The following is a 25,529-nucleotide window of genomic DNA, read 5'->3' as shown; positions in this document are numbered from 1 at the left end:
TACTACATTTGTTGTAGGGAAGCTACCTTCAGCTGAAGCCGCCCGTTTGGAGGGCCCTCCTCAAAGCTGCTGCTACTTCAGAATGCAAGAAGGGAATAAGGGTTGGGGAGGGGACAGGGTTGCAGCAGGCTCTGGCCTCCCACCTTCCCTCTCACTTCTGTGATGGGAGGTATGTATGTGTGTTGGGGTGGGGGGCGGGGGGCGGGAGTGCATACTGACTGCAGACCGGGAGGCATAGTGGCTCCTGACTCGTTGGGGACTTCCTTCCACATCCTGTGATGCCCAAAGATTTCCTTTTTAGCCCTGGGTCCCAACATCATGCCTCCTACTGAATCCTAGTTCTAGCCCGTGTGGGTGACTGGCTTGTGTGAGGCACGAGCACCCAGGAATCTGGACTTGGGGCTGCCTGCCTCCTTTGGGCTACACACTGGCCAACAGGCTTCCATGAGTTGGTGCGTTATTAACAGAAGTCCAACAGTCCTTCAGAACAAGTCCTACCCAACTACAACCACACACTTCCTGGCTTGGGAAGTATTCCAAACCCCCAAGGGGCTGGAACACATTGTACCTTAAACAAAGATTTTCTTCATGCTTTCACATTTGAGGCATACCCAGAACATCCTAATGTCATAGTTCCCCCACTAGACGGGAAAATCCCAGCCATAAAGTAGACCCAACATAAAATTCTCCTGCAAACTGCCCTCTGCTTCCCAGAAAATATATCCTTTGCACCATTTACTAACACTGAACAATCAAGAATGAAGCTAATAGGCAACGGCCATTTGTTAACAAAGAATTCTCCCTTGGGCGACCTGCTTGGATGTAAGCCATGGAGTCAGCAAAGAGGGAGCCTGGGTGCCTGGGTGGCTCAGTGGGTTAAGCCTCTGCCTTTGGCTCAGGTCATGATCTCAGGGTCCTGGAATCAAGACCCGCATCGGGCTGTCTGCTCGGGGAGCCTGCTCCCCTCCTCTCTGCTTGCCTCTCCGACTACTTGTGATCTCTGTCAAATAAATAAAATCTTTAAAAAAAAGGGGGGGGTGGTGGTTCAGGGAAGTTGAAAGATCCCAAGCTGTGGGCCTCGGGGTCAGTCTTTGGGGTCAGTCCTCTATTCACACAGCACCACCCAAAGGAGCCACAGAGGGCCACTGTGGAAGCTCCCCACCATCTACATGAGGCCATGTGCTAGTCCTATGGGGCAAGCACTGGCCTCCCCAGCCTGGCCCAAGGAGATGGCTTACAATCAGGATGTGTCTGCACCTGTGTGCAGGGGGCTGGGCCAGGTGCCTGCTCAGATCCCTCCTGGAGCTACGAGCCAAGTCTACACACTGTGCAGGTGCGTGCGCACGCGTGCGCACACACACACACACGCACGAACACTTGGTATTCTCCCTAAGCTGACACCTGTCTGGGTCCTGCTGATCTAATCTTGGACCATGGTTCTATCTCTAGATCACTGCAGAGCTCCGTGTGCTACCCCAGAACAAGGCAGCAGGAGGAGAAAACAGCTTTTGTGTCTTTAATTAGGCAAGAGGCAAAAACAAAGTCTGGCTGAAAATTTACCACTTGAAGCTTGGCTGATGCCAAAGACAGTACCAGCTCCCTGTGCTTGGGTAAGCGAGAGCCACTGCATTTGAGGACACACTTGGCGATGGTGGGTGGGTTGGGGTTGAGGGGGGGAAGCAGGCAGCCACCTCACTCCCGGAAAGGAAGCTTCAAGTCGCGCCGCGCACTGCATGCACCAATTCCAAACACACTCCCTTTCTCTTAACCGGATCTTTATTGTTGAGGACAGGTTAAAAAAAAAAAGTCTCATCTCTGTTGTGAAAACGGGTAGAACAGGATATGGAGGTCATTGTGGCGAGCACAAGATCTGGAACCCCAGGGTGGCATCTTTCCCGCCCACCTTTCTGCCTCCAGGCACGGGTTCCCTCACAGCTGACCAAAGCCCTTGAATAGATCACAGCCGGGGTTTTAACCTGCTTCCAATTAGTGACAAGAATTAAGGTACTTTGGAGCTGCTTAGTGGGACTTGGGAAGCCACCCACATCGTCTGCATCAAGAACCTTGAGGATCTCTGGCACTAATGAGACGGGGTTTTGCTGGCATCGGTGAAGTAGTCTTCCCGCAGCGTTTGCCCTCAGAGCCGCCATATATACCCAGAACTTTCTTGTCGTAAACCTTCCCACTGATCTCAACCCACATGCCGCTCTAAAAGGGGAATTCTGGTGACAAGGATCCAGTGGCCCTTACAGGCAAGTAGTTCAGTCAGCCCTGTAAGGCCCTAGAAGAATCACAGATGACCTAATTTGTCTGCTGCAGGGACTTACAGGGACCCCTCACGGGACTGGGTTCCTTCTGCACCAGTAGAGAAGAGACTTCTCTTCCCAGGCTATCATGATAAAGGACACAGGCAGAAATCCAAGGAACTCCATCTTCCAAGTGAGGGGAGCTCACCTTTTCCTTGCATCCGCCACACTCCCAGAGGAGAGTTCCCAGAGAAGTCCCTAGCCCAAGCTAGAGCTAGGGTTGCCCATTCTTCACAGGGAGAGCTGCGTGGGGTTCCCTGTTTTGGCAACTGGCCTCGGGCTTCAGAGCATGTGCTCCCCTCTGGGGAGGGAATGAGCACCAGTGTCCACAAGGAGGCCTGTGATGGGGGAATCCACCCTCTGCCAGCGCCGAGCAGACCCAGGAGAGATGGCAGCCGGAGCTCCAGCAGGGATCTGCCTGTGGTCCGCTAAGCCAAAGGAGCTCCTCGGCCTTAGATGACCAGTTCTTCACAATTCTCAAACACCGCTACTAAAGCCTCCAAAGAAAGTCAAGAGGATCTTGTATGTCCCCCGCCCCTCCCCAGAGCCCAGCACCACGAGCAAAAAGACTTTTGTTACGAAGCACAGGAAGGGCCAAGTTGTTGATAATGTCCAGAGATGCCTGCTTTATTTCTCGCTAGGCGGATGCATTTCAGGCTTGTGGCAAGTGACTGATTACCAGCTAACTCCGAACCTCCGAACTACGAATCAACAATCAAGTCAGCAAGGAGCAGTGCTGTCAACAGCTGACCAGCTGACGGGGCTCTGGGGGACGAGTGGAGCCAAGGGTAAGGCCTGTGATCACATGAAAGACCCTAACGCCTGGTTAAGAGAGGCCCAAACCCTGTGAACCCCTAGGCGAAGCCCTCCACCCCAAGTGCCAAGGACACAGCTGTTAACTTCCTTCTGTGGGAGCCAAGCTACCTGAGCCTAGCCGTGTGCATCCAAGGCCCATTTTTAGTGGACACATCCTCTGATCCCCCTGCCACCCTAGGACACAGCTCTTTGTGCAGGTTCTTAGAAAAAAAAAGCTAGGCTTCTGGTAATTTCTTGTCTCTTTTTAGTTCTGCTTTGAAAACAAAAAAGGGATGACGGGTAACCAAAGGCGGACACAGGCACCTCGGCAGAGCTGCAGCGGCCCCAGGCCCAGAGCTGGGCCGAGTCAGAGGTCTGTCGGCGAGGTGGGGCTCCTCTAAGGACACAGGGCCAGGTGCCTCCCAGGAAGCTGTCCAAGAGAGGGGAATTTATTAACAAAACTCCAAGACCATAGAGGCTGTCCGTATGAGAAGGCAGAAACTTGGAGAGGTAAGATCCAGGAAGAAAGATGTAAGGAAAAAACGAGAAGCTCGTTCTTATCACGCGGTGGTAGGAGCTCAGAGGAAGCCATCACTACATGAATCACTACCAAAGCTACGCTTTTTCTCCCCGAGAAAGAACACGAGCTTCCTTTGAGATCTTGAGATCCCCTGGCCCAAGAACCGACTGCCAAGCTGGCATTTTCCCCTCACACCAAGAGAGACGGAGTCACTTAGGAGAAAGGAGGTTCTCGTCAGCAGCTCCCTTTCCCTCACTGAGCTGTGCTGGGCCCTGCACGAGCGTGCGGACACCAGGGGTGGGACCAGAGCTCCAGTGTGCTGTCCCTCCATGTTCATTCGGCACAAGACCACCCGGCAAATACTTCGCCGAGAGCTAGTGACTGGGAGCAGGCCGCAGTCCTGGTTCTGGCCGGGTTCTGCCAGCCCTGTGGATCCCAAGCAGAGTCTCCAGACACGGTGGGGTTCTTCTGCTGCGGAGAGGAGGTGCACCTTGGGGTGCTAGCTGAGGAGTTAATGCAGAAAACAAGGCACCACAGAGAGGTTGGACACTTGGGTTGTATGATTCGGGACACGCTGGAAAAGTCCAAGGGTGGAGGGAAGGAGAGGGAGAAGGAAGAGGAGAAGACCGAGTTTTTAAATAACATCTCCTGAGGCTGGAGCCCCCTTAGATGGGCTCTGGTTTGAGCTTTTCTGCTAGGAAGTCATTCACAAAGGCCTCCACAATGGCGGGGGTGATCTCTTCCACGTCCATCACATACTTGGCCCGGGCTGACATGTCCAGAATGGTGAGCAAAGGGGCGGCCTCGGGCAGGTTGGTGTAATCGCGCAGGGAGTCAGTCATGTCATCCTGGAAGTTACCAGAGGGAGAGAAAACCAGTAAGTCTTCGAGAAAGAGGAGAGAGAGTCCCCTGCGGCATCCCCCCCAGATGGCAGGGAAAGCTGCCCCTCCAGTGTCCTGAGAGTGGGTGGCCCCCAGGAAAGATGGGCTCTCAGAGAACAGGGAGCAGCGGACTCGACCCTGTCTTGGAGAATACTCTGCATCTCGCCAGACCACCAGACAAGTCCTCTTTCTTCCTTAGCACAGAAGCAACCTCTGCTTGCTAAAAATGTGTTGTCCTTTAAAGACTTCTTTTTGCCATTATCTCTTCAATTATCTGCAGCCCCACTCTGGGTATCTGAGGCCAATCTGGACTTCCAACTCTGGAATGATGTGAACAGAAATGGCTCACTGTCCCCATCCCACCCCTAAGGTTTAGGGGGCAGGAGCTGCACAGCTAGTTCAGAAGACAGGGTTTGTGAAGCTTATACGGGTGCCTGTAACTGACCACACATTCCCACGGACTGGACTGTCCAGGTGAATTTCCCTTATTAAGTATAAAAGCAAACCCAGAACCCCGAAGACCAGTAGAAGAATTTGTAAGGGAGCAAATATTTCAGACCACTTCTCATTTGGTAGAGAGCAGGAAACGGGACTCCACACTCCCACCCCAAGGCCATCTTCCTATAAAACAGCACACACAGCCTTCTGAAGTGGAGGAAGGCCCAGGTCCCTCTGCACAGGAAGGGCTCGGGGCACTCCTGGCCTTAAATGCTGGCGAGCAGGAGGCACAAAATTTACCAATCACTGGTTTCTCAGACAAAAACCATTCCTTTTTCAAAGGGCAGATCTTTAGGAAGATGATTAGAAATAGCACACACTTCCAGCAACGCCCGGTGATTCAGCATCTCTGTTCCGGCTGACCCCCCCGCAGGCCCTCCGCGTGGGTTCATCAACCATCTCCTGGATAAGCAGAGGGGAGGCTCCTGGAAGATGACGGTCCACCGAACTCTCACTAGGAGGTCTGGGCCAAGCTGACTGAGCACAGTGCTGTAGCCCTTCCCCTCTTCCTTGGAGGAAACCACGGGGAGATGAATTTTAATGTCTACTAAGGCTTCAGTGGGATGACTTCTGCCCTCAGAGCACGACAAATGCCCTTAGCTCCAGGAGGAGTGGGAGACGTCAGTCCTGGCTCAGAGGTGCCCCCATCAGTGCCTGATGACCCAGCACCCCACGCCCAGCCCCTTCCATGCCGCCTGGCTTCTGAGCATGGACGGCCAGGGAATGGGACTAAGAGAGCTGCAAGATCAGGAGCCCAGGTCAAGTGCACAGCAAGGACAGGATGGCCAGGTGGGGAGCTGGACAGCAGAGGATTCTGTCAGACCCTCCCCCGTCCTGGCGCAGGCATCCTGCCCTTGGGGCCTGGCCACCTGCAGGACCACATGGACAGGAGTGAGAACACTGCCTCAGGGAGTCCCACTGACCTCACGCTGTCTTTTGCACAACCCACTTAATGTGTGGCCCTGATAAGTCACTTCTGTGAGCCCAGGCCTTGTCCCCTGTAAAATGCATTCTAGAACGACGCTCTCGGGGTTAGGTGCGAGCCAGCAGATGAGCCAGCAAGTGCACATGCCCGGCGGGCGCCCTCCAAGCCTCGCTGTGCTCATCTGTGAAACATAATGAAGCCATTCCCAGTCCAGGGGGTGGGGCGGTGGGGAGGAACACGGGATGGTGCCCCTCAAGCTCGCTGCCTGGTACACAGAAGACCCAAATGCTCCTTTTCAGTCACATGCCTAATGCACTCACTGGAGCTCCCCAGCCCCACCCCTGCCCCCTGGCTCCGCTAGTCTGTTGTGCACCCATCTTTCCTCTCACAGCAGTCTGAAAGGGGTTAGAGTTTAATACATTCAGAGCAGCCTCCATTTGTGCTTTGTGTGGAGGGGGCTTGTGTCGCCCCAAGGCAGGGTCCTGTGGACTTGCTTTGTTCCCTCCACCCAGCAACAGAGCAGGGGGGAATTTAGCTGCCTGCGAGGGGCCCGGCAGGGCTGAGCAGGGGTGGCTATTGAAACAGTGATGAATGGGTGGTGGTTCGGGGTGTCTGGCCATGCGGGCTCTCGGGAGACCCCATCAGTACGGCGTGAAATGAGTGCCGGGCTCCGCCCCACTGGGGATGCAGATGGGCGAAAGAAGGCAGGGGGCTTCGGAAAGGGTGTCTGTCCATCACCAGGTTTGGGCCAGCGCTGGGGTGGGGCGGGGGGAGATGGCGGAGCATGCGTGGACGGGCCGCCTGGGGGTGGGGACCGAGTCAGAGCAGCGACAGCCATCTTACAAGGACTCCTGCGTTGCCGGGATAGAGGCTCTGGCCCCCTGCGGGAGCTGGCCCAGCTCAACACCTGGCCTTCTCGCCCTGTGAGAAGTCCTCTGCGCAGTCCATCCCCGCTGGAGGCCCTCAAGAGACAAGGCCTGGGGCGAGAAGAGATTGGGACAGCAGCAGTGTCCAACCTCAGCACCCTCCCCGGGGGCTGGGGAAATACAGGTCTGAGTCGTGGGTGTTGCCGGCCATGGGAAGCGCCCACTCTGCAGGCCAGGGCCCAGAGAATGGCCACGCAGACGCTTTGTAAAGCATCCCGGGCCTGGTTTGGACCCAGCCAGGAGGGAGGGAGTGCTGCTGACCATCTTTATGGCTGCCACTCTTCCTAGCAGCCTGGGGAGCAGCCCTTTCCCGGGAGGGCGCCCCTGCGGCTCCGAGGCTGCCGAGTGGCAAACGAGGGAAGGAGGTACAGCAGCCACAGGAAATGGTTTTCCATATGGGATGACACACTTTTTCATGCCACATCTGTCTGTGGGTTCTTCACCCCAGATCCTGGGGTTCCTTCTAATATCCTCTAGAGCTGCATCATGCACTTCCCAAAAGTTGGTCTGCTGAGCAGTCTGTGGGCCAGGCCCCAGCAGCACTCACCTCCCCCGCCACAAAGAACAGAAGTGGGGCCTCCTCCTCTTTGGCTTTGTACTTGGCAATGATCTTCTCGGCTATTGGCTGGATCAGCTGCTTGGCTGCCTCAGACTCCCCATCATCCTCAGAATCTGTAATGCGGAGAGAGAGACACGAGAAGCACTGGTTTGTGGAAGAGATGGAGTGGCGCCCCCTGAGGGAGCTGGGTCCAGGGCCTGAAATGCCCATTTGGGAAGCCCCTGCACGGAAGCAACATTTCCCCTGGGACACAGGCCTTGCCTCCAGGGTACATGGGGCCAGGGGGTAGGGCAGTCCGTGGCACATGCGTACCACTGTACTGCGCTCGCACAGGAACAACTCACTGACACCCCACACACCGCTATTCTTTCCACCGAATTCATCGCAAACTGGCCTTGGAAGCTGAGCTTTCCCGAAGCCAGGACCTGAGGTTTTTCTCTCAATCACAGAACCACAGAATGACCTCAGATCTGACCTCCTACTGAAGATGGCAGAAGGGGTGGTAGCTGGGGCATTGAGGAGGGGGTCAGGACTGCAGTCCAGTCTGCAGCTTTGTGGCAATGGGGAGGCACTGGGACTCCTGGAAAGCCAACTTCATGGCTGGCTGGACTCATCAGGGAGAGGATGGACTGCCTTCCATGGATGCCCCAGAGTCCCTGTTAGTCATCTCTTGCCTCCAATGAAAGAACAGAGGGGGAGCAACTCCGGGGGGCCCTGGGGCTCACTTCTGCAGGACCTTGTAACCCACAACAAGACAACGGGAGGCAGGCAGCAGGATTTTCACCCAGGAATGCCACACGGCCCCAGGGGCCCGCAGCGTGCAGACGTGGCAGGAACTATTCCTGACCCACATCCAACCCGCTCTGTGATGCTGGGAACTCACTTTGCCTCTCTGGGACTTCCTAACCAACTTCTAGAGAGGGCCTGTGAGATGCAACTGTCCCTCAGTTCAGAACGATTCCCTAGAGGCCCTGCAACGTGGGTATGTGAGCCAGCAGCAGGCAGCAAAGCCCCAAGGACAAGGATTCCCCAAGACCATCCTTCCCCAGGAGACCTCTTTTCTCCAAGCACAGCGACCTGCAAGTTGGTGTGCTGGCTTCCACACCAGACTTCCAGAGCACCTCCCCTACCCACCCCATCAACTAAATGGGTTTTGCAGCATCTCAGCTGTGGATCCTAGGACTCCAAATTATTTTGAGTTGGAGCTGAGTAACATGTCCCAAGGCAGAAGGTGAGGTGGCGCCTGGCCAGCAGTTGCTCCTTCGCAAAAGAAACAGGGGTCACCCCACAGGTCTACAGGGAGCCTGGAGTAAATGTCCTGGTGTCTTCCTGCCCCGCAGAACAGCACCCCCCCCACTGAACAGAGAGTGGGGAGACTGAGAGGGACACCTGGCCTGAGATGCGGCCCTGTGGCTACGGTGGGGGTGGGGCCTTGGCCCAAGGGGGCCCAGCCTGCAGCTGCCGCAGCCGGCTTCCTTCCAACAATGGGTCTGGTCGTGGGGGCCGGGCTCCAGCCTGACCTATTCTTCCCAGCCGGCAGTCTAGGAAGGAAAGCACAGAGCCAGCTCCCAGAACCCCTCCCGCAGCGGGCAGAGCCATGAATAAATCATTGGGGTCAAAAGCAAGGCTGCTGGGAGAGACAAAGGCCCAGGCTTGGCATTGTTCCTGACAGAAAGAAGCTGCAGGGACAGACACCCCCCAAATGTGAGATCCTTTGAGTCCGGCCCACCCTGGGACTCCTACCAGGATTCCTACCTACGAACAGGACAAGGCAGGGGCCCTCATTGAGCTGCACAGCATTGGAGTCCGAGAGCTCCAGCACGGGCTTGGGGTGCCACGGGAACTCCCTGCAGTCCTCATCATTCAGCACCTCCACTCGCCCCTGCCGCGTGATCACCTCCCCCTGGGGGTCCAGCACGATGAGGGTGGGGATGCCTGCAAGGGAGAGAGAGCTCGGTTGAGAGTCCGGAAGTGCTGGGACGGGTTCCAGGCTCAGTCACTGAACAGCCACAGGACTCCCTTGCGACTTGCCCAAGGAAGCCGGCAACTCCCTTCCCCTCTCCTGGCCTCATGGTCTCAGTGTCCCCCACTGCAGTGTGGGAAATGGACAACACTTCCCTCCTCTCACTTTGTAAAGATCGACAAGGTAGGGCATTGAAAGAACTTAGCACCGGAAGCACGCAATAAATCCTCAGGAGATCCCAAAGAAGGCACCCCTGCCACCTGCAGGGGACCAAAAACCCAAGCAAAGGGTGTGAAAACACAGGCCCATGCGGTACTTGCCAGCCTGCCAGTGTGAGGGCGGGGGAGCCTGGGGCAGGGGCTGCACACAACAGGGGACAGCTGGCTGCCGGGGAGCCCGCGACCCCACCCCCATCTCCAGCCCTGCTGCCTAGAGAGAGAGAGTCCTGGGCTGGAGTAAGACATGAGACACAAGACTCCCAGCAAACCACACACATTCCCAACCATCAAGCCTCAGGTGAGAAACCAGAGAAAACCCCATCCTGGTTATGGTCGCATTTGGGATTTCTACCTCCTGGCTCTTTGTACCCCACTGCCCGCTGCCTCTCCTCCATCCGGGGTACCCCCTACCAACCACAGCCCACAGCCACGGCTCTGTCCTCTTGGAGACACTTGTCTCTCCACTGACAGCAGCTCCCTTCCCCCACCCCTGCCCCGCCCCCAACCAGCCACCTCTCCTCTGGAGCTGACCAGAGCTTTAATTTTATCTGGGCCAGTGACAGCCATAGCAATTTAATATTTATAGATTCCAAAGTATTCAGTGAGTAATGTGCTCTGCTGACATTTTACTTCTCTGTGGGGGGAAGAAGGGGCAACAGCCGTCGAGGGACCAGGAATATGGCCCCAGTGTTTTGTAACCTGGTGCGGCTGTTGGCTCAGCAGGGAGGCAGTGGTGCGCCTGACTTCAAAAGGACTTAAACAAGTCCATTATGTTCACACCTATTAGAAGAGGTGGCTTGGCGTGCCGGAGAACCAGTCCACAGAGAAATGGAGAACTGCCATTCCCACTGTATCACGTACAGACGCACGCAGCCGGGGCTCCTGGGGGCTTCTGGGACATCCTCAGGACTGGCCAGGCCTCCTGAGTTGTGTCACACAGAGCACACAAGAGATCTGGGGTGTTTCCAGTTCCATCCTGACAGCTGCAGCTCAGCCTCCAAAATCTGGGCTCCCCATCCCCAAGGATGGGTGGACGCCGCATCCTGAGGGATGGACGCGGACACCGCGACAGGCCATCCGGCTGTTGGCGAATGCCTCCCGTAGCCATACCCCATCTCAAATAGGCTTTGGTAAAGTTCTTGGCAATTACAAGTGCTAGGTTGAACCGGGGCCTGACTCCTACTATGATTAGACAGAGCAGCTGGCCTGTTTGTAGCCCAGACGTGGGATGCTGAGCTGGTCTGTGGAGAACACACAGGCAGAGGACAGAGAAGTGAAGAAAAGTAAAACCTGAAGGCAAAGAAATCCACTTCCTGGTTTGGTGCCTCAGTTTCTCCAAGGGGCTCCTAGTTTCTAAGGGGCCTTCTTGGTTACCATGACTATAGACTCTGAAGTCCTTGCTGCTGGGGTCCAGCAGGACAAGGACATGGGAGCCCCAGGCTGGCTGCTGAGGCATCCTCAGCTGATTCCACCAAGGAACAGCACCGCCCCGGGCCTTGGTTCTCCCCAGCCCTTAGGTCACCCACCTAAGGTCATCGGGCCACAAGTGGCCACACTGAGACAGGAGCCCTGGTCTGCCTGTTGTTTTGCTACCTGGCCACTGCGGGTGGGGGCGCTCTCGAGTAGGCAAGGGACACCCCCCCCCCCCCCCCCAGCATCCACAGCTTTCTCCACTTCCTCCTCAAGGCTACAGAGGGAGGCTGGGGCTGCCATCCCCTCTTCCCTCTCCTCACCACAGCAAGCCATCCCCACTCCCCTCGCTTGAAGCAGGTTCCCCCAGGCAGAGACTTCTAAGGAGAAAATAGGGCAAAGCCTCTAATGGGAAACCGAAAGGGAATGGAAAATTTCTAATCGATGCCTCTGTATGAAATAACTTCCACACCAGTGAGGGGCTTCTCTGACGGGAATGCAGAGGGAGCACCACATCTCTGCTGGAGCTCGTCGGCTCCCGGCTGGGTTGGCCGGGATGGCTGAGGGAAAGCACAGGGAGAATTCTAAGGAAGATCCAGGCCACCCACTTAAACTTCCTGGAGCCTCATTTCACAGCTGTCACAGGGGGTGGAGACCGTCTCCTCCTCTCTTGCTGGGTGTTGTGAGGAGCGAACAAGAGGATAAGTATAAAACGCTGAGAGCGGAGAAATGAGTATAATCCATCAGCGCTAGCTCTTCTTATAAAGTGATTCCTTCTTGCTAGTTTTGGTTGTCCCTGGGTTGATTATTTGGCCCCTGGGAAGGCAGAGATAAGGAAGACTGGTGCCATAGCCTAGTGAGATCAACAGCAATCTCCAGGCTGGCTGGAGGAAGTTAGCTGAACAAACAGAATGCAGAGACAATGTCAACGACGCCGCGAGGACTCTGGGAACTCTGTGACGTCTACCACGCATGGGGCTGGTGTCCATTTACTTGCGCCATCCCAAGCTTAACGCTGGGCAGAGGAAGAACATAACACGCCCCGGCTTCTAGAGAGAGCTTCTGCCTCAAGCCCTCGGCCCTGGGCAGCCGGGCTGGCCCACGAGCAGTGCCTACATGTCCCCTTCACAGTCTCCCTCAAAATCCGCAAAGAAAGAGCAAGGCCTCAAAGCCTGCTCCAAAAGGTTTCCTCCTGGGAGGAAGCTATCTGTGAGTCTTTAAAACAATCTCAAAGCCATGTGTCCTGAGCCTGTCCTACATTGAGTTTGGCTGCTTTTCTACTGCAGGGGGAAGAGAAGCTTTTGAAGGAGGTGGCGGTGGTAGGGGCCTGGGACCGGGGAGCTCAGTCATATGGCACTTTGGGCAGCGGGACAGGAGCTGGGCAGGCTGTCACCCCGAGAGCTTTCTTTCTCTGCTTCTAGATGGCAATAGGATCTGAGGGTGCTGGGAGTCGTCACGCAAAGACTGCTGGGAGCTGGAAGAGAGAAACGGAGGAAAGGCAGCCCCTCGGCAGGAAGAGCAGGTGAGGGCGCATGGCTGGACAACACGCGTGATCCCATGGTGGGGACTACAGCAAGGAGGAAACAGTTTGTAAAATACAGTTAAATAGAAAGGAGCGAATATCCAGCACCGTGTGTGCAATTACAGCTCTGGGTAAGTACATATGCGTGCGGACAGAGACCAAAAGGAACTCAGAACAGGAAAAACAAGTGTGTAGCAAGGCAGGAATGTGGATGAGAGGGATAGAGATCTGAGTTTTCTTTTTTTTTTTTTTTTTAAAGATTTTATTTATTTATTTGACAGAGAGAGATCACAAGCAGACGGAGAGGCAGGCAGAGAGAGAGAGAGAGGGAAGCAGGCTCCCCGCTGAGCAGAGAGCCCGATGCGGGCCTCGATCCCAGGACCCTGAGATCATGACCTGAGCCGAAGGCAGCGGCTTAACCCACTGAGCCACCCAGGCGCCCAGATCTGAGTTTTCTTAACCAGTGTTGTGATAAATGTGTATTAGCTTAAAATAAAAACCAAAGAAGAACTGGAGGGCAGTCAGGCAAGGACGACATAAACAGACCGGGCCTGGGCCACATGGCTTGCCAGTTTCCTTCAGCAGCTCTGTCTGCACTCCCCGCTGACTCCCCCAAACCAGCCCCTGCCTGGAGAGCCCAGGGAGGGAGAGGGCAGCTGATCTGGGTGGTGAAACTCGGGAGAATCACAAGGCAGGGTGCAGGGATGGCTCTGGCCAACTTGAACTTGGACCGCAAGCCCGCAAGCCACTGGTGCTGCCTGTCTGTGATGGGAGGCACAAAGACATTTACGGTCCCATTCTTCTAAGAAAGAGAAACCAGACCCAACAGAGTGTCCATCGACAGTGGAAAGGCTATGTAAACTGCGGTCCCTCCCATGGTGAAACCCTTTTCGGCACTGCAGAGAAATTAAGCAGGTATCAGTAGCAACAAGAAGTCTTGAACACGGAATGTTTAGTGAGAAAAGCAAGTTACAGACTGGTATTACAGCATGTCAGCACTTAAGTTTGCTTCTAAAAAACACACCTGGCATGGCTATTTATTATTCATGGATTCGTACATAGGCAGTAAAAATATGAAAACCAATTACGAAGATACACATGAAACGTATGGTAGCATTTCCCCCCGGGGAGGGAGCCCAGCACTGCGGAGCAGCACGGGAGTCTCCCCTTTGTCTGTGTTCACGCACCCATTTGTTTAGATTTTCAACACCTGAAGCAAAACGGTCACTTCTAGGTGGTGGCCACATGGGTGCTTATTCTTACCGTTTGTCCTTCCTTATTTTTTATTTTTTATGTTCTCCAAAGTAAACGAGACACCCAGAACGGGACACCGAGGCAGTGCCCAGCCCGGCCCCACCCAGGGCTCCGGGGCCAGCCCTCCAAACACTGAGATCGGGCTATGAAACACACTGGCACTGGCCCCTCCTCACCCTGCACTGAAAAAAACACTGGAAAAACACGATCTCCAGATGGGTTGTTTCTGCACAAAATCAATAGGTTCTGCCTCAAATTCATTTTTTGATGGGGGCGGGAAAGAGGGCCAAGTTTGGGAAAGAGGGAGAAGGATGGCAGAATCAAGAGGAAGGCGGGAAAGGGAAGAGGAGGAGGACGGAAAGGGGGCGACAGAGAAGCCAGAGAAGGCGATCCTGCTGCCCAGGGTCCTCCCACTGCCGCCCCCGCGCCCCCCCCCCCCCAAGGCTGGAAGCACCATCCCACTCCAGGGCTGTTCTCCTGGAGGTGGGGCCTGCATCTGTCTCTCTGTCCCCTACACAGCCCTTAGGCTGTCTGCCCTCCCCAAAGGTCGGGGCCAGCAGAGGGGAGAGGAGGAACAAAACGCTAGGGCCCCCAACCCAGGAGAGAAGGGGCACTAAACCTTCTTGCAAAGAATACAGTGCTCTCTGACAGCCAGTATTAGGCAATTGCTAATGGGATTTGCCTTTTGCCAAGTGTGTCTAAACCCTTTTCTTAGAAAGGCATTTTTTTTTTTTTAAGATTTTTTATTTATTTATTTGACAGACAGAGATTACAAGTAGGCAGAGAGGCAGGCAGAGAGAGAGGAGGAAGCAGGATCCCTGACGAGCAGAGAGCCCGATGCGGGGCTCGATCCCAGGACCTTGGGACCATGACCTGAGCCGAAGGCAGAGGCTTTAACCCACTGAGCCACCCAGGCGCCCCTCTTAGAAAGGCATTTTTAAACAGCTCCCCAGGCTGCATGAAGCTGGGGCAGTAGGGATACCTGGGACTCAGCGTAAAAGGGCCACTCCCGTGGGACAAAGGAACACCAGGGCCTCGGTGAGCCCAGGTGTCCTGGTGAAGCTGCAGGTTAACAGTGCCTGGGCTCAGTCCAGAGCGCCAGAGGGAGCAGGGACTGGCTGCCAGCAGCGGCAGCAGCAGCCGCAGTGGCAAGAACAGGATTTTCGGCTTGGGCAGGGCAGGCGCAAGTTCATCAAGGCCAGTCACAGGTCTGGTAAAGTCTTCAAGATCTGTACACTGCCACGGCCAGCTGCACAGGTAGCTCAACAAGGCATCTTATGCAATGTGTCCTTCGGGATGCTGGGTGGTGCTCGGAACCCAGCCAAGGTCTGGGTCCAGCTTCCAGGATGATCGTTTTCATTGGAGCTTGCTGGGATCACACAGGGAAGCTCTGTGCTCATGTGCCTCAATACACAAAGTGACCATCAGATCAGGGTGCCTGGTCCCTGTAAGGCACGGGCCAGGTGGAGGTGGCTCGGCTCGGGGTTGGGCAGGGGAATGTCCCGGGCGCTGATCTTCATCGGACGGCTTCAGGAGGAGACACAGACCCCGGGACACAGAGAGAGTCAGTCAGGAAGCGTGAGCTCTCCCACACAGCCCTGCAGGATTTGCTGAAGACCAGATCCTCAAAACGGTAAGAACCCTCTACTGACCCCGCGTACGTGTGGACTGTGTGTACATGGTGATATTGTAATATAGCAAGAAACACACAATTGGTCTTTATCCCCAGTTCCTGACACTGAGCTCCCCAAACCCTTGTAATTTCCTGGGAGGAAGGGGTGAGAGGGACCTCCTGTTATAATACTTGGTCTTACGACATTTGATCTCGGATCCTGACACGAGAGCTTCTAAGACCCTTGGAATCTGGCATGATGGTGTATTTGCATGTTAGTGAGGTGACCAGTGGCTGGGGACCTCTAAAAAGCTTCAGAAGGTGGAGTTTGGTGGCCAGAAAGGCCTGAATGGAAAGTTGGAACTTCCAGCCGGGCCCCCTGACCTCTGCCCCCGGGGGAGGGGAGAGGAGGACTGGAGGCTGAGCTAATCCACCATGGGCAGGGACTGAATCAATCCTATCTTTGTAATGGAATCTCCATAAAGATCCCTAACTGGTGGGGGCAGAGAGCTTTAGGTTGGGTTGGTGAGCGCGTGGAGATGCTGGGAGGGTGGTGTGCCCAGAGGACGTGGGAGCTCTGTGCCCCTTCTCACACACCCCAGGCATCAGGTCCCTCTGGCTCTTTCTGGCTTGTAGCCTTTACAATAAACATGAGAATAAATCGACTGCTTCCCTGAGTTCTATGGGCCATTCTAGCAAAGTACCAAACCCAAGGAGGGGGTCATGGGCACCCCTGATTTATGGCTGGTTGGTCAGAAGCATGGGAGGCCTAGACTTATGATTAATGTCTGAAGTGTGGGGGTTCTGGTAGGACTGAGCGCTAGATCTGTGGGATCAGACACTAAGCCCAAGTAGATGGTGCCAGAATTTAGCTGACTTTTAGGACACCCAGGCGGTGTCATAAATCCAGGAGGTGAGTGTGGAGGGAAAACCCCACACACATTTGGTGTCAGAGGTGTTGTAGGGGCGCCTGGGTGGCTTAGCTGGTTAAGTGTCTTGCCTTCAGCTCAGGTCATGATCTCAGGGTCCTGGGATGGAGCCCTGTGTCAGGCTCTCTGCTCAGCAGGAAGCCTGCTTCTCTTTCTGCCCTCTCTCTCTCTCTTTCTCAAATAAATAAATATTAAAAAAAGAAAAAAGAAGGGGAAAAAGGTGTTGTGAGTAGAGGCACCTGGATGGCTCAGTTGGTGGAGGGTGCAACTCTTTTTTTTTTTTTTAAAGATTTTATTTATTTGCCAGAGAGAGAGAGAGAGAGAGAGAGAGCAAGCGAGTACACACAAGCAGGCAGAGAGGCAGGCAGAGGCAGCAAGAGAAGCAGGTTCCCTGCCGAGCAAGGAGCCCGATACGGGACTCGAACCCAGGACCCTGGAATCATGACCTGAGCCGAAGGCAGCGGCTCAACCCACTGAGCCATCCAGGCGTCCTGGGTGCAACTCTTTTTAAATAAAAATTTTTTATTTTATTTATTAGAGGGAGGGAGAGTGAGACAGAGAACGAGTAAGCAGAGGGAGAGAGAGACCTGCAAGCAGACCGTACTGAAGGCAGAGCCTGATGTGGGGCTTGATCTCATATCCCTGAGATCATGACCTGAGCTGAAATCAAGAGTCGGATGCTTAACCAACTGAGCCACTCAGGTGCCCCGTGTGCAACTCTTGATCTCAGGGTTGTGAGTCCGAGGCCCACGTTAGGGGGGAGAGATTACTTAAAAAGTAAAAAGAGCCCAGAATATACAGTCATACATATAAACACATCTGTTGAATGACTTTGGAGTTGTAACCAGAGAGTCAAACAAAGCTCAGAAAATACTCAGGATTCAATCAAAAATAATTTTTAGAGTTCCATGATGCTATGATGAGTAGAGAAGAATTGACAATTCCATCAAGGTCATAGGTATCAGAGCTGGACTGGAGGCAGTTAAATATCCTCAGACACAAAGAAGCAAAATCCAACCAAGAGATGGTGCACCTGGCAAAGAGATCCCTGCTTCCAAGACTCAAGAAATGATACCACACCACGGACGTGAACTACAAGGGCTCCAAAGGCAAAATCCATCCTAGGTGGAGGGCAAGGAGCCTGGATGCTGGACCCACGCAACCTCAGCGAGTCGGGAAGAGACTTCCTGCGGTTTGGGTGCCAGGCCCAGGGCACCTCACTACGCCTCCTGCTTCCCTCGGCCACCTCCCCCCGGCTGGAGCACACAGGAGATGCCCAAGAAATGATTCCTGAAGCAAAGCCTGAGTGAACGAGAAAGAGAGGAAGGAGGATAGGAAGGAAAAGAACTCCTGGCTTGAAACTTACACGTCCCCACTCCTTGTCCTAAAGAAGCAGCCAAGCCACAAGAAAGGAGTCAGCCCTTGCAGCTACACATGGGAACGGGACACGTGGCAAGGGATCACATGAGCATGGGAGGCCACAAGAGGAAGGTCTGCGCTGGGGGGGAAGGCACTGGGGCGGCAGGCCAGGAGAGATGGCAGGGCTGGGGGGTGGGGGGAAGGGTGTACACAGGGGAGCAGTAAGAAATGGGGCTGTAAAGGTATTTGAGACCAGACTCCAGAGAGTCTTGGAAGCCAGACCACAGCCATGAGGGCTTGCTTCTAGGCAGGGGATGAATCCCACTAGTGGAGCCAATCTTCTGGAAGGTTCCCAGGGTTATATTGGTGCATCCAACATGCTGGGATGAAGCAGGAAAACCTGGTGTGGAGGAAATGCTGGCGTTCCAGGTGTATTAGGGCACCAAGCCTCTGTGAAGGAGATGCAGGAGAAACCCAAGAAACAGAGGGGCAGGAAATAGGAGACAGGTGATACGGAAGGAGAGGGGCCAAGGGAAAGGATTTTAGGGGTAGCCCCAAGCATCTGAAAACAAAAGCAAATGAAGCGAGAGGAGAATAGGGAGGTCAGTGGATTGCCAACATCCCTAGCCATTCCTGCGAGACCTCAGCCCATGTAGGCTTGATCTAGAACTATGGGACAACTGGAAAATGCCAGATTTCTACCTCAAGGCCCATCTCCCTCCCAGTGCCAGACTGCTGAATCCACAACACCAGCTGAGTGTCTAATGGGCATCTCAAATGCAGCATGGTCAGAATTAAGCTACCGTTCAACTGAATTCCATATGGCTGCTGGCCACATGCCCCACGCCCAGTGCACACAGCTCCCCCAACTCCGCTGACGGGGGCTGCCTCCTTCTGGCTGCTTGGGCAGGAAGCCATGGAGCCGTCTCTGACTCTCCCTCACTCTCATACCTCACATCAAATCTGTCAGCAAACTCTAAGACTCTATCCTCAAATTCTGTCAAGAACCTGCCCGGTCTTGCCACCTCCACTGCCATTCTCCCTCCCCAGCACCGCCATCTTGGTGGCGGTGGATGACTACAACATCCCACAGCAACCCCCAAATTAATCTGTTACTGAGGTATCGCTTTAGCATGAGGTCTAGAACCGAACCTGTGCCATCCCCGAGGAGTGTCTGTACTTGCAAGGAACTTGTACTTGCAATTGGCTGGTAAGAGAAGTAAGATCCTGCTGCACAAGAACTTACCAACAACAGGCACTTGCAACAGAAACCAGACCCCTGATGCACGCGGAACCCCGCCCCCCCAACAATGCCACGAAGCAGAAGATCGTAAGTGACCCTGTGAGGCTGGAGGGAGGAAGACGCAGGGGGATGGGCTCTGGGCTGCAGCAGCCACATGGGCCACTTGTCCCTCTCCCCACAGGTAGGCCCGTCATGAATCCCGGAGTGAGGCCGAGTCACAGGGGTTGCTCACTGTGTCCATCAGAAGTACCAGTAGACGATCTGCCTCTGGGATTTCTCTTCCAGTCTAGATTAAGTGTCACTATGGCACTGATCACCACTTTAATCAAAACTTTAAAAAGGCTCCGAAGTGTAAAGGGTCAAGATCAAGGAGATGTGCGGAATGGTGCTCGGGGCTCGCTAGGAGGTGGTGTCACTGACTTACTGCCCACTCTGCCCTACAGTACACTACAGGCATCCTATTCTGACCTTTGCCCTCGCCATTCTCTACCTAAATCCCGTCCACTCTGAAAGGCTCTGCTCCAGAGCCACCTGTTCTAGGAAGCCTTCCTGGTTCAACAGCTCCAAGCCAGAGTCTCATCTGAATTCAGATTATTCCGCTGCACGGCCCGTCACTAGGTGCTGCCTTGAGAAGGATCCTGTGCTTTCCACACTCTCATGTCACTGCGCCTTAGTGCATGTCTGGCTTGACGGAGCCAGAGGCAGACGGATCAAGGTCAGCTGGCAATGACTGCCAGGATGCCCTCAGGAATGGGTCCTAAGGCTTTGCCCAAGAGGTCAGTGATCAAGGAGGCAGTCAGCACAAAAACTGTGCCAGGGAGACTATACACCTGAGAGCAAGAAAGCAGGGGGTGGGGGCTCAGAGAGGGGACAGGTCCGCTCTGAAGAGAGACTAGCACTGTGCTAGTCTAGGGCAGAGGGGGTTGTATACCAGGGAGCCAACCAATGAGCAGCAACAGGCCAGCCTGAGGCAGAGGACGCTCGCTGGTGGGAGCTGGGATCGGCCTGAATCTCATTCTTTCACCGCGGCTAGCTGCCCGCTGCTCGCCTGCACACAGCGCCCCTCCACGTCAGCCTGCTGGTCCTTAACTGAGAGCCCCTTGCAGTCCCGACCACATGCGTGCTTCTCATCCCCACACTGCCAGGGCCTTAAGAGTTGGTGCCGGATCAACGTGTCTCCAAGAAGTCCCCATTCTCCTCCTCCTCGGTCGTGGGCAGCGACTTTCCGGGCTACCCAGGCCACACCTTAACAACCGTGGCTCCTACGTCTGTAATATTTATAGGTTGGCAGCTGCGGAATCTGAGTGTTCCCTTCTCCGCTGGTTGAAGGCAGGCAGAACGTGATCCATTTAATTCTTCTGTGCCCTGCCCAACAGTTTGCAGGGCGCCCTTGAACAGTGCAGCTTGTGATCTCTCCTTCTGAGACTGCTGTTCCGTACCAACCCTTGCCGCACTTCCCCAGGGTCCCCAGAGGCATCTCACGGAGCAGAGAGAGAGGGCACAGACTGCCACCCTAAGTGACTATGCATGATATAGACCATCTTTTGGTAATTGTTAGTTTCAAGTGATTCCACAGCCTTCGCACTGACTGCCAGGAACACCTGCGTCCCGCCCCCCACCTCCCCCATCCAGAAAAGGGCTCTACCTCAGGGAGGAAAGATTCCGCTCATTGATGGCACGGGCTGGGAAAGAATGTGCCTCTGCATGGAGTGGCCTTGTGGTGGCCGGGGCAAGTGGCAGTCCTCTAAGCCTTCATACAAAATGGCACTTACTGGACCAACACTTTCTAGTTCCTCAAGACATCATCACACTCTGCTCTTGAGATTCTCCCCCAATTTAAGTCTCCTCCTGTCCACTCAAGGGCAGCACCGGGCTAGTCTTCTGGTTTCCTATTTCCCACAGAGCTCAGTGCATAGGCTTGGTGGTTAGCGGGAGTTTAAGAATAGATTCCCATGCATTTAAACCTACTCTGCCTTTCTTCCAAAAAGGATTGGAGGTTGCTTAAAAAGTATGTGATATAAGCCAATAAAAACAGATGAAAATATCCTCCTGAAGGGAAAACAGGAAGAGTAAATGAAGCTAATAGGGTCAAGGGCATGCAGCAAAAAAGGTGAGTTTTGCAAAGTTGCTAAAGGTGGTTAACAAATTCAGCTCTGGGTTTTCTAGGGGTTAAAGGGGAAAAAAAATGTGGTCCATAATGAAATTCAACATACACAAAAGATAAAGGAAAAAAACTAAAAACAAAAATCCACCACCTGCTCAAGAGAAGTTCAGCTTCTGCCGGGCACTATAGGATAATTTCCTGAGCATAAATTCCTACAAGTGGGATTTCTAAATTAAAGGTTTTGTAGATTTTTAAAGGCCTTTGATGTATATTGCCAATTGTTCTCCTGAAAGATTGTCCTGATTTGCATTTCTACTAGCAGTCTGCTCTCTTCCCTACACGAGGGATTCTCTTTTAGTGGGGATCGGGGGTGGGGGTGCTGGGAGATCTTTGCAAATGAGATAGATAAAAATTCAGTGTTTTCATCTGTAAATCACGGAAGTAAATTATGCTGAATGTTTCTCACGTCATATGAAAATGATATGATCCTATCATACCAACGCCCTGGATGAACTGCCTGCCTCATATCCTATACATAGTTTTTACTAAATTCTCTCTCTTTTTTAAAGCTTTTATTTATTCATTTGACAGAGAGAGAGAGAGAGAGAGAGAGAGCATGCGCGCCCAAGCAGGGGGAGAGCGAGAAGCAGACTTCCCGATGAGCAGGGAGCCTGATGCAGGGCTCCTGGGTTCATGACCAGAGCCAAAGGCAGAGACTTAACCAACTGAGCCACCCAGGTGCCCAATTCTCTCTTTTTTTCTAAGGAGATCTCTTTTTCTACAAAAGGTATTGATGATTTGCCATACATGTTATTAATATTGTTGGTTGCCTTTGTTTAAGCTTTTTGACATCCAAAAGTTACCTTTTCTATTGTAAAAGGAAATTTACCCCCTTTCCTTCAAGTTAATCTGTTAAATATTTATTAAGGCCCAACGCTGAAGCCTCTCAATTTTACTGAGGATAAGGAACTAGTTCAAGGTCACTCACGGAAGGTAGAGACAAGGCTGAGTCATTGGTGGCCTAGACAAGAGAGGTGGTATCAGTGAAAGTGGAATAATATAAGAAACAGGAAACAATGCCCCAGGCAAAGATCAAAGAGGCCCCAGGCCTGGTAGATGTAAGAGAGTTGAGATTCTTCTTGGTATGTACTTCTAAGATGCCTCGCAGTCATCTGTGAGGGTATGCTCCATGGCCCAAGCATGTCGCAGAGTCACGTTTTGTGCACATTTGTGTGTGAATACATGCACGCGCACAGACATGTACAGAAGCTGGAAGAGAGGAGGCAGGAGAAGCCAGAACATGACTGAAGGGCCTTTGTTGGGGAGTCAGAGGAAGACACACATCAAAGACGTCTGCTGGTGTATACGGGGAGTAGAGAATAGAGAAAACTCAGGAATATCTCTGTATTGCTGCAAGGACCAAGATGAGAAATCTATGGTCCTCAGAAGAAGCAGGGCACAGCTGCATGTAAACATGGGCACTGAAGGGCAGCAAAATCTAGGTATCACTAAGGAAAGATCTGGAACTACCCAGCCTACCAGTAGGTCTCACCTAGAGCCCCTCCAAGAACGTCTAGTCACAACCCAGGGACTGAGGGTGAGGGACATTCACACTGGCTGACTGCACCCCTTTCCCTTTCCCACTATGCAGTTATAATAAGATTGTGATGGGATGCCTGGGATCAAGCCCTGCAAAGGGGGAGCCTTGCTCACTAGGGAGTCTGCTTCTCCTTCCGCCTGCTGCTTCTTCCACCTGCTGCTTCTCCTCCTACTTGTGCTCCCGTGCTCTCTCTCTCTCTCTCTGACAAGTAGATAAATAAAATCTTAGAAAAAAAAGTAAGACTGTTACATTTCCTTTAAGCGACACACAGAGTTACCGCTGGGGTGAAGATCTGAATCCTAGGACTAAGGTGTGTTTTTTAAGTGAACAAGGGGACCAAGGAAAACATTCAAAACCCTCCAGCCCTGTCCTTCCCTGTCATACTCTGATTGCAGAGGACCCTTGCCCTGGCTCTTTCCCAGTAGCCCTACACTGGCAGGGCTGCTGTGTCTTCTGCTCATAACATTCTTTCTCTCCATTTTACATTTCAAACTCCTACGGTTTCCAGATCTCCGTTTGAACATAACATTCTTACCTTCCCAGCCAATCCAGATGCCCTGTTACAGGCCCTGCTGGCACTGGGGACACCTTCCTTCCGAGCACTCACAATTGCACTTAGATTTATTTGTACAATCGACTGATGGGGTATGAGCCTCCCGTCTAGGACTGTAAGCACCCTGGGGGTAGGGATGGGGTCTGTTTTTACTCAAGACTGTGTCTCCCAGGCCAGGAAGAATAGACCTCCTCTAGCCAGCTCTCAGTAAATAACTTGTCGAATGAATGAATGAAAGAATTCAGAGACCTGAAGTTTCACTTATCCTCACAAAGGGGCAATTTAACCCTCTCCTCTGTTCAGTACCAGCAGCCACAGGTCATTTCTGATACTCCTCTCGACAGATGCTGCTCCTACACCAAGGCCCGCGCGATTTAAGTCTCTGTGCAAACAGAGTGTGAGAAGGAAAGACTCTTCTTTAAGTTACTCAGCCGGTACCCTTCCTTCTGGACCAGTAAACAATTCCTATCTGTCACTAAGCTTTTGTTTGGGAAGGGAACTGATTTCATTTTTTTAAAAGGAGGCATGAGCCTCCACAATCCTGAAAGGTTAGCTTCAACAAGACCTAGCTTATCAATACCCAAAGTGTGGTCCCTGGGCCACCCGCATCATTGTCACTTGGGGGCTTGCTAGAGAGGCAGGATCTCAGGCCCACTCGTAGCCAGACCCAGGGAATCTGAATCTGCCTTTTCACAAGCTCCCTAGAGGCCTCTTACGTGCGTTTGGAATGGAGAAGCATTGACTTAAAATTAACTGTTCATTTTTTTTAAAGCTTAGCTCCAAACAAAGCCATATGCTTTCTCTAAATGGTAAAGAAAAAGCTCAAAGAACCTTATGAGTCCCCTCTAAGCTGTGGAATTTGTGGCTAAATTTTGCTTTGCCTTTTTTCTTCCCCCTCCTACTCCCTATAACACAAGAAGCACTGAGAACTCAAATATTAGCCGTGCTTGCCTAGGGCTGACCAGGACTTGGTACTATGGCTACCAAGGAAATGAGTTTAATCCTTTTTTAAAAATTGAGATATAATTGACATAGAAGAATGCATTTAATTCTTAATAGGTCAGTTAAGTGCTTTATCAAGAGAAAAGCCAGCCGGGTGAAGGCTGGGAAGAAGATAGTCACATAATAGAGAATAAAAACACAGTTTGCCTCACTTAATAACCGTTATTCCCAGAAAACACACATGATTAGTACTTTAAGTCCTAGTTTTCAGCACTCTCAGGAAATGAGTTTTCTCACCTACAAGTCCCAGCCACTCAGCCCTTACTACTGTGCCTCAGGAACGAGGAAATGCTCTCGATCCCTTACCCTAAGAATGCTCCCAGAAACTCCTCGCGGCAGGGATTTATCAGGCCCACTTTGTGGTTAAGGAAACTGAGGCTCAGATCATGATAATAAGCGATGAGGAAACGGAGACTCAGAGTCTCACTGATGGAACCAAAGACCATTCCTAGGTCCGTCTGACAGGTACCCTTAGGTTAGGGTTCTGCCCACGTCATTTGGGATTGAGGGCTCCACAGCCCAACTGCATCAGAGCACACGAGGTCAGGCGCTGAGAAGGGGCTGTTCCACCTGGACAAGTACTTAAAAAAAAAAACAACAAAAAAAACAATGGCTTTAATGGGGTATAATTTACACACCGTAGAACTCACAGCATGTAATTTTTAAGACAGCCAGGAACACGAACAGTTATGAAAATAAAGATGTCCTTTTCCCTCTAAAAGAAAAGCCAAAGATGTGGTGAGCCAGTCCAGCAAGTCTTCGGGGAGCCCCATGGAGTCAGGAAGGCCTACCTTGGATTCCATACAGCCGGTTAAGGCGTGACCGCCGGGCCTCGTCGGTGTAGGGGACAGCGAGCCAGGGCATCTCACTGAAGTACTGTTTGAACGAGTCCTCCGACCTACAGAGACACACATGGAAGCAAGGCTCTGTTATCCCCAAAAGCACCACCGCAGGGTCCTCCCCGCCTTCTACCAAGCTATGGCTGGGGCTCCACAGGTTTGGTGTCCCTATTGTGCTCCTCGGATACCAGATTACAGGGTGGGGGGGGCAATGGACTATTCTACCCCCTCTGGTGTACACGGAGAAGCAACAGCCTGCACACAACAGGCAGATGTGAACTAGGCCATTGCAAGCAGCCCGCTCCCTGGGTCCTAGCAGTTGAACTCCGGCCCAACTTCTCATTTATCAGCAGAGTTAGGTAGCACTTTTGTAAGCAGCCTAGGTGTCCATGGACACTGCGTTCCCATGACACTTCTAGTCTGTGCGTATGACAGTGTATAAGCACACTCTTAACCAAGCGGAAGCTTGGGATTCCATGTATTAAAAAAAAACTCTAGGAATGACAGATCT

The 25,529-nt window shown here is 53.0% G+C and overlaps 1 protein-coding gene across 1 annotated transcript in view; it reads right to left on the bottom strand.

Annotated features, from left to right (window-relative positions):
* Window positions 1-1,758: 1,758 nt before the first annotated feature.
* The window catches only part of NXN (nucleoredoxin), a 152,388-nt gene continuing 128,617 nt past the window's right edge, over window positions 1,759-25,529 (bottom strand). Inside the window, exons 5-8 of the mRNA XM_047706059.1 lie at window positions 24,971-25,077; window positions 9,166-9,345; window positions 7,399-7,523; window positions 1,759-4,469 (exon numbers count right to left, since the gene is read on the bottom strand). Coding sequence (XP_047562015.1) covers window positions 4,287-4,469; window positions 7,399-7,523; window positions 9,166-9,345; window positions 24,971-25,077 — 595 coding nt within the window. The 3' untranslated portion in view covers window positions 1,759-4,286. The remainder of the gene's footprint in view (window positions 4,470-7,398; window positions 7,524-9,165; window positions 9,346-24,970; window positions 25,078-25,529) is intronic.

This window comes from Lutra lutra, chromosome 16 (assembly GCF_902655055.1).
Source record: "Lutra lutra chromosome 16, mLutLut1.2, whole genome shotgun sequence".
Classification (NCBI taxonomy): Eukaryota; Metazoa; Chordata; class Mammalia; order Carnivora; family Mustelidae; genus Lutra; species Lutra lutra.
Note: the sequence above shows the minus strand (reverse complement) of the source record. Positions and strands in the feature narration are given on the sequence as shown.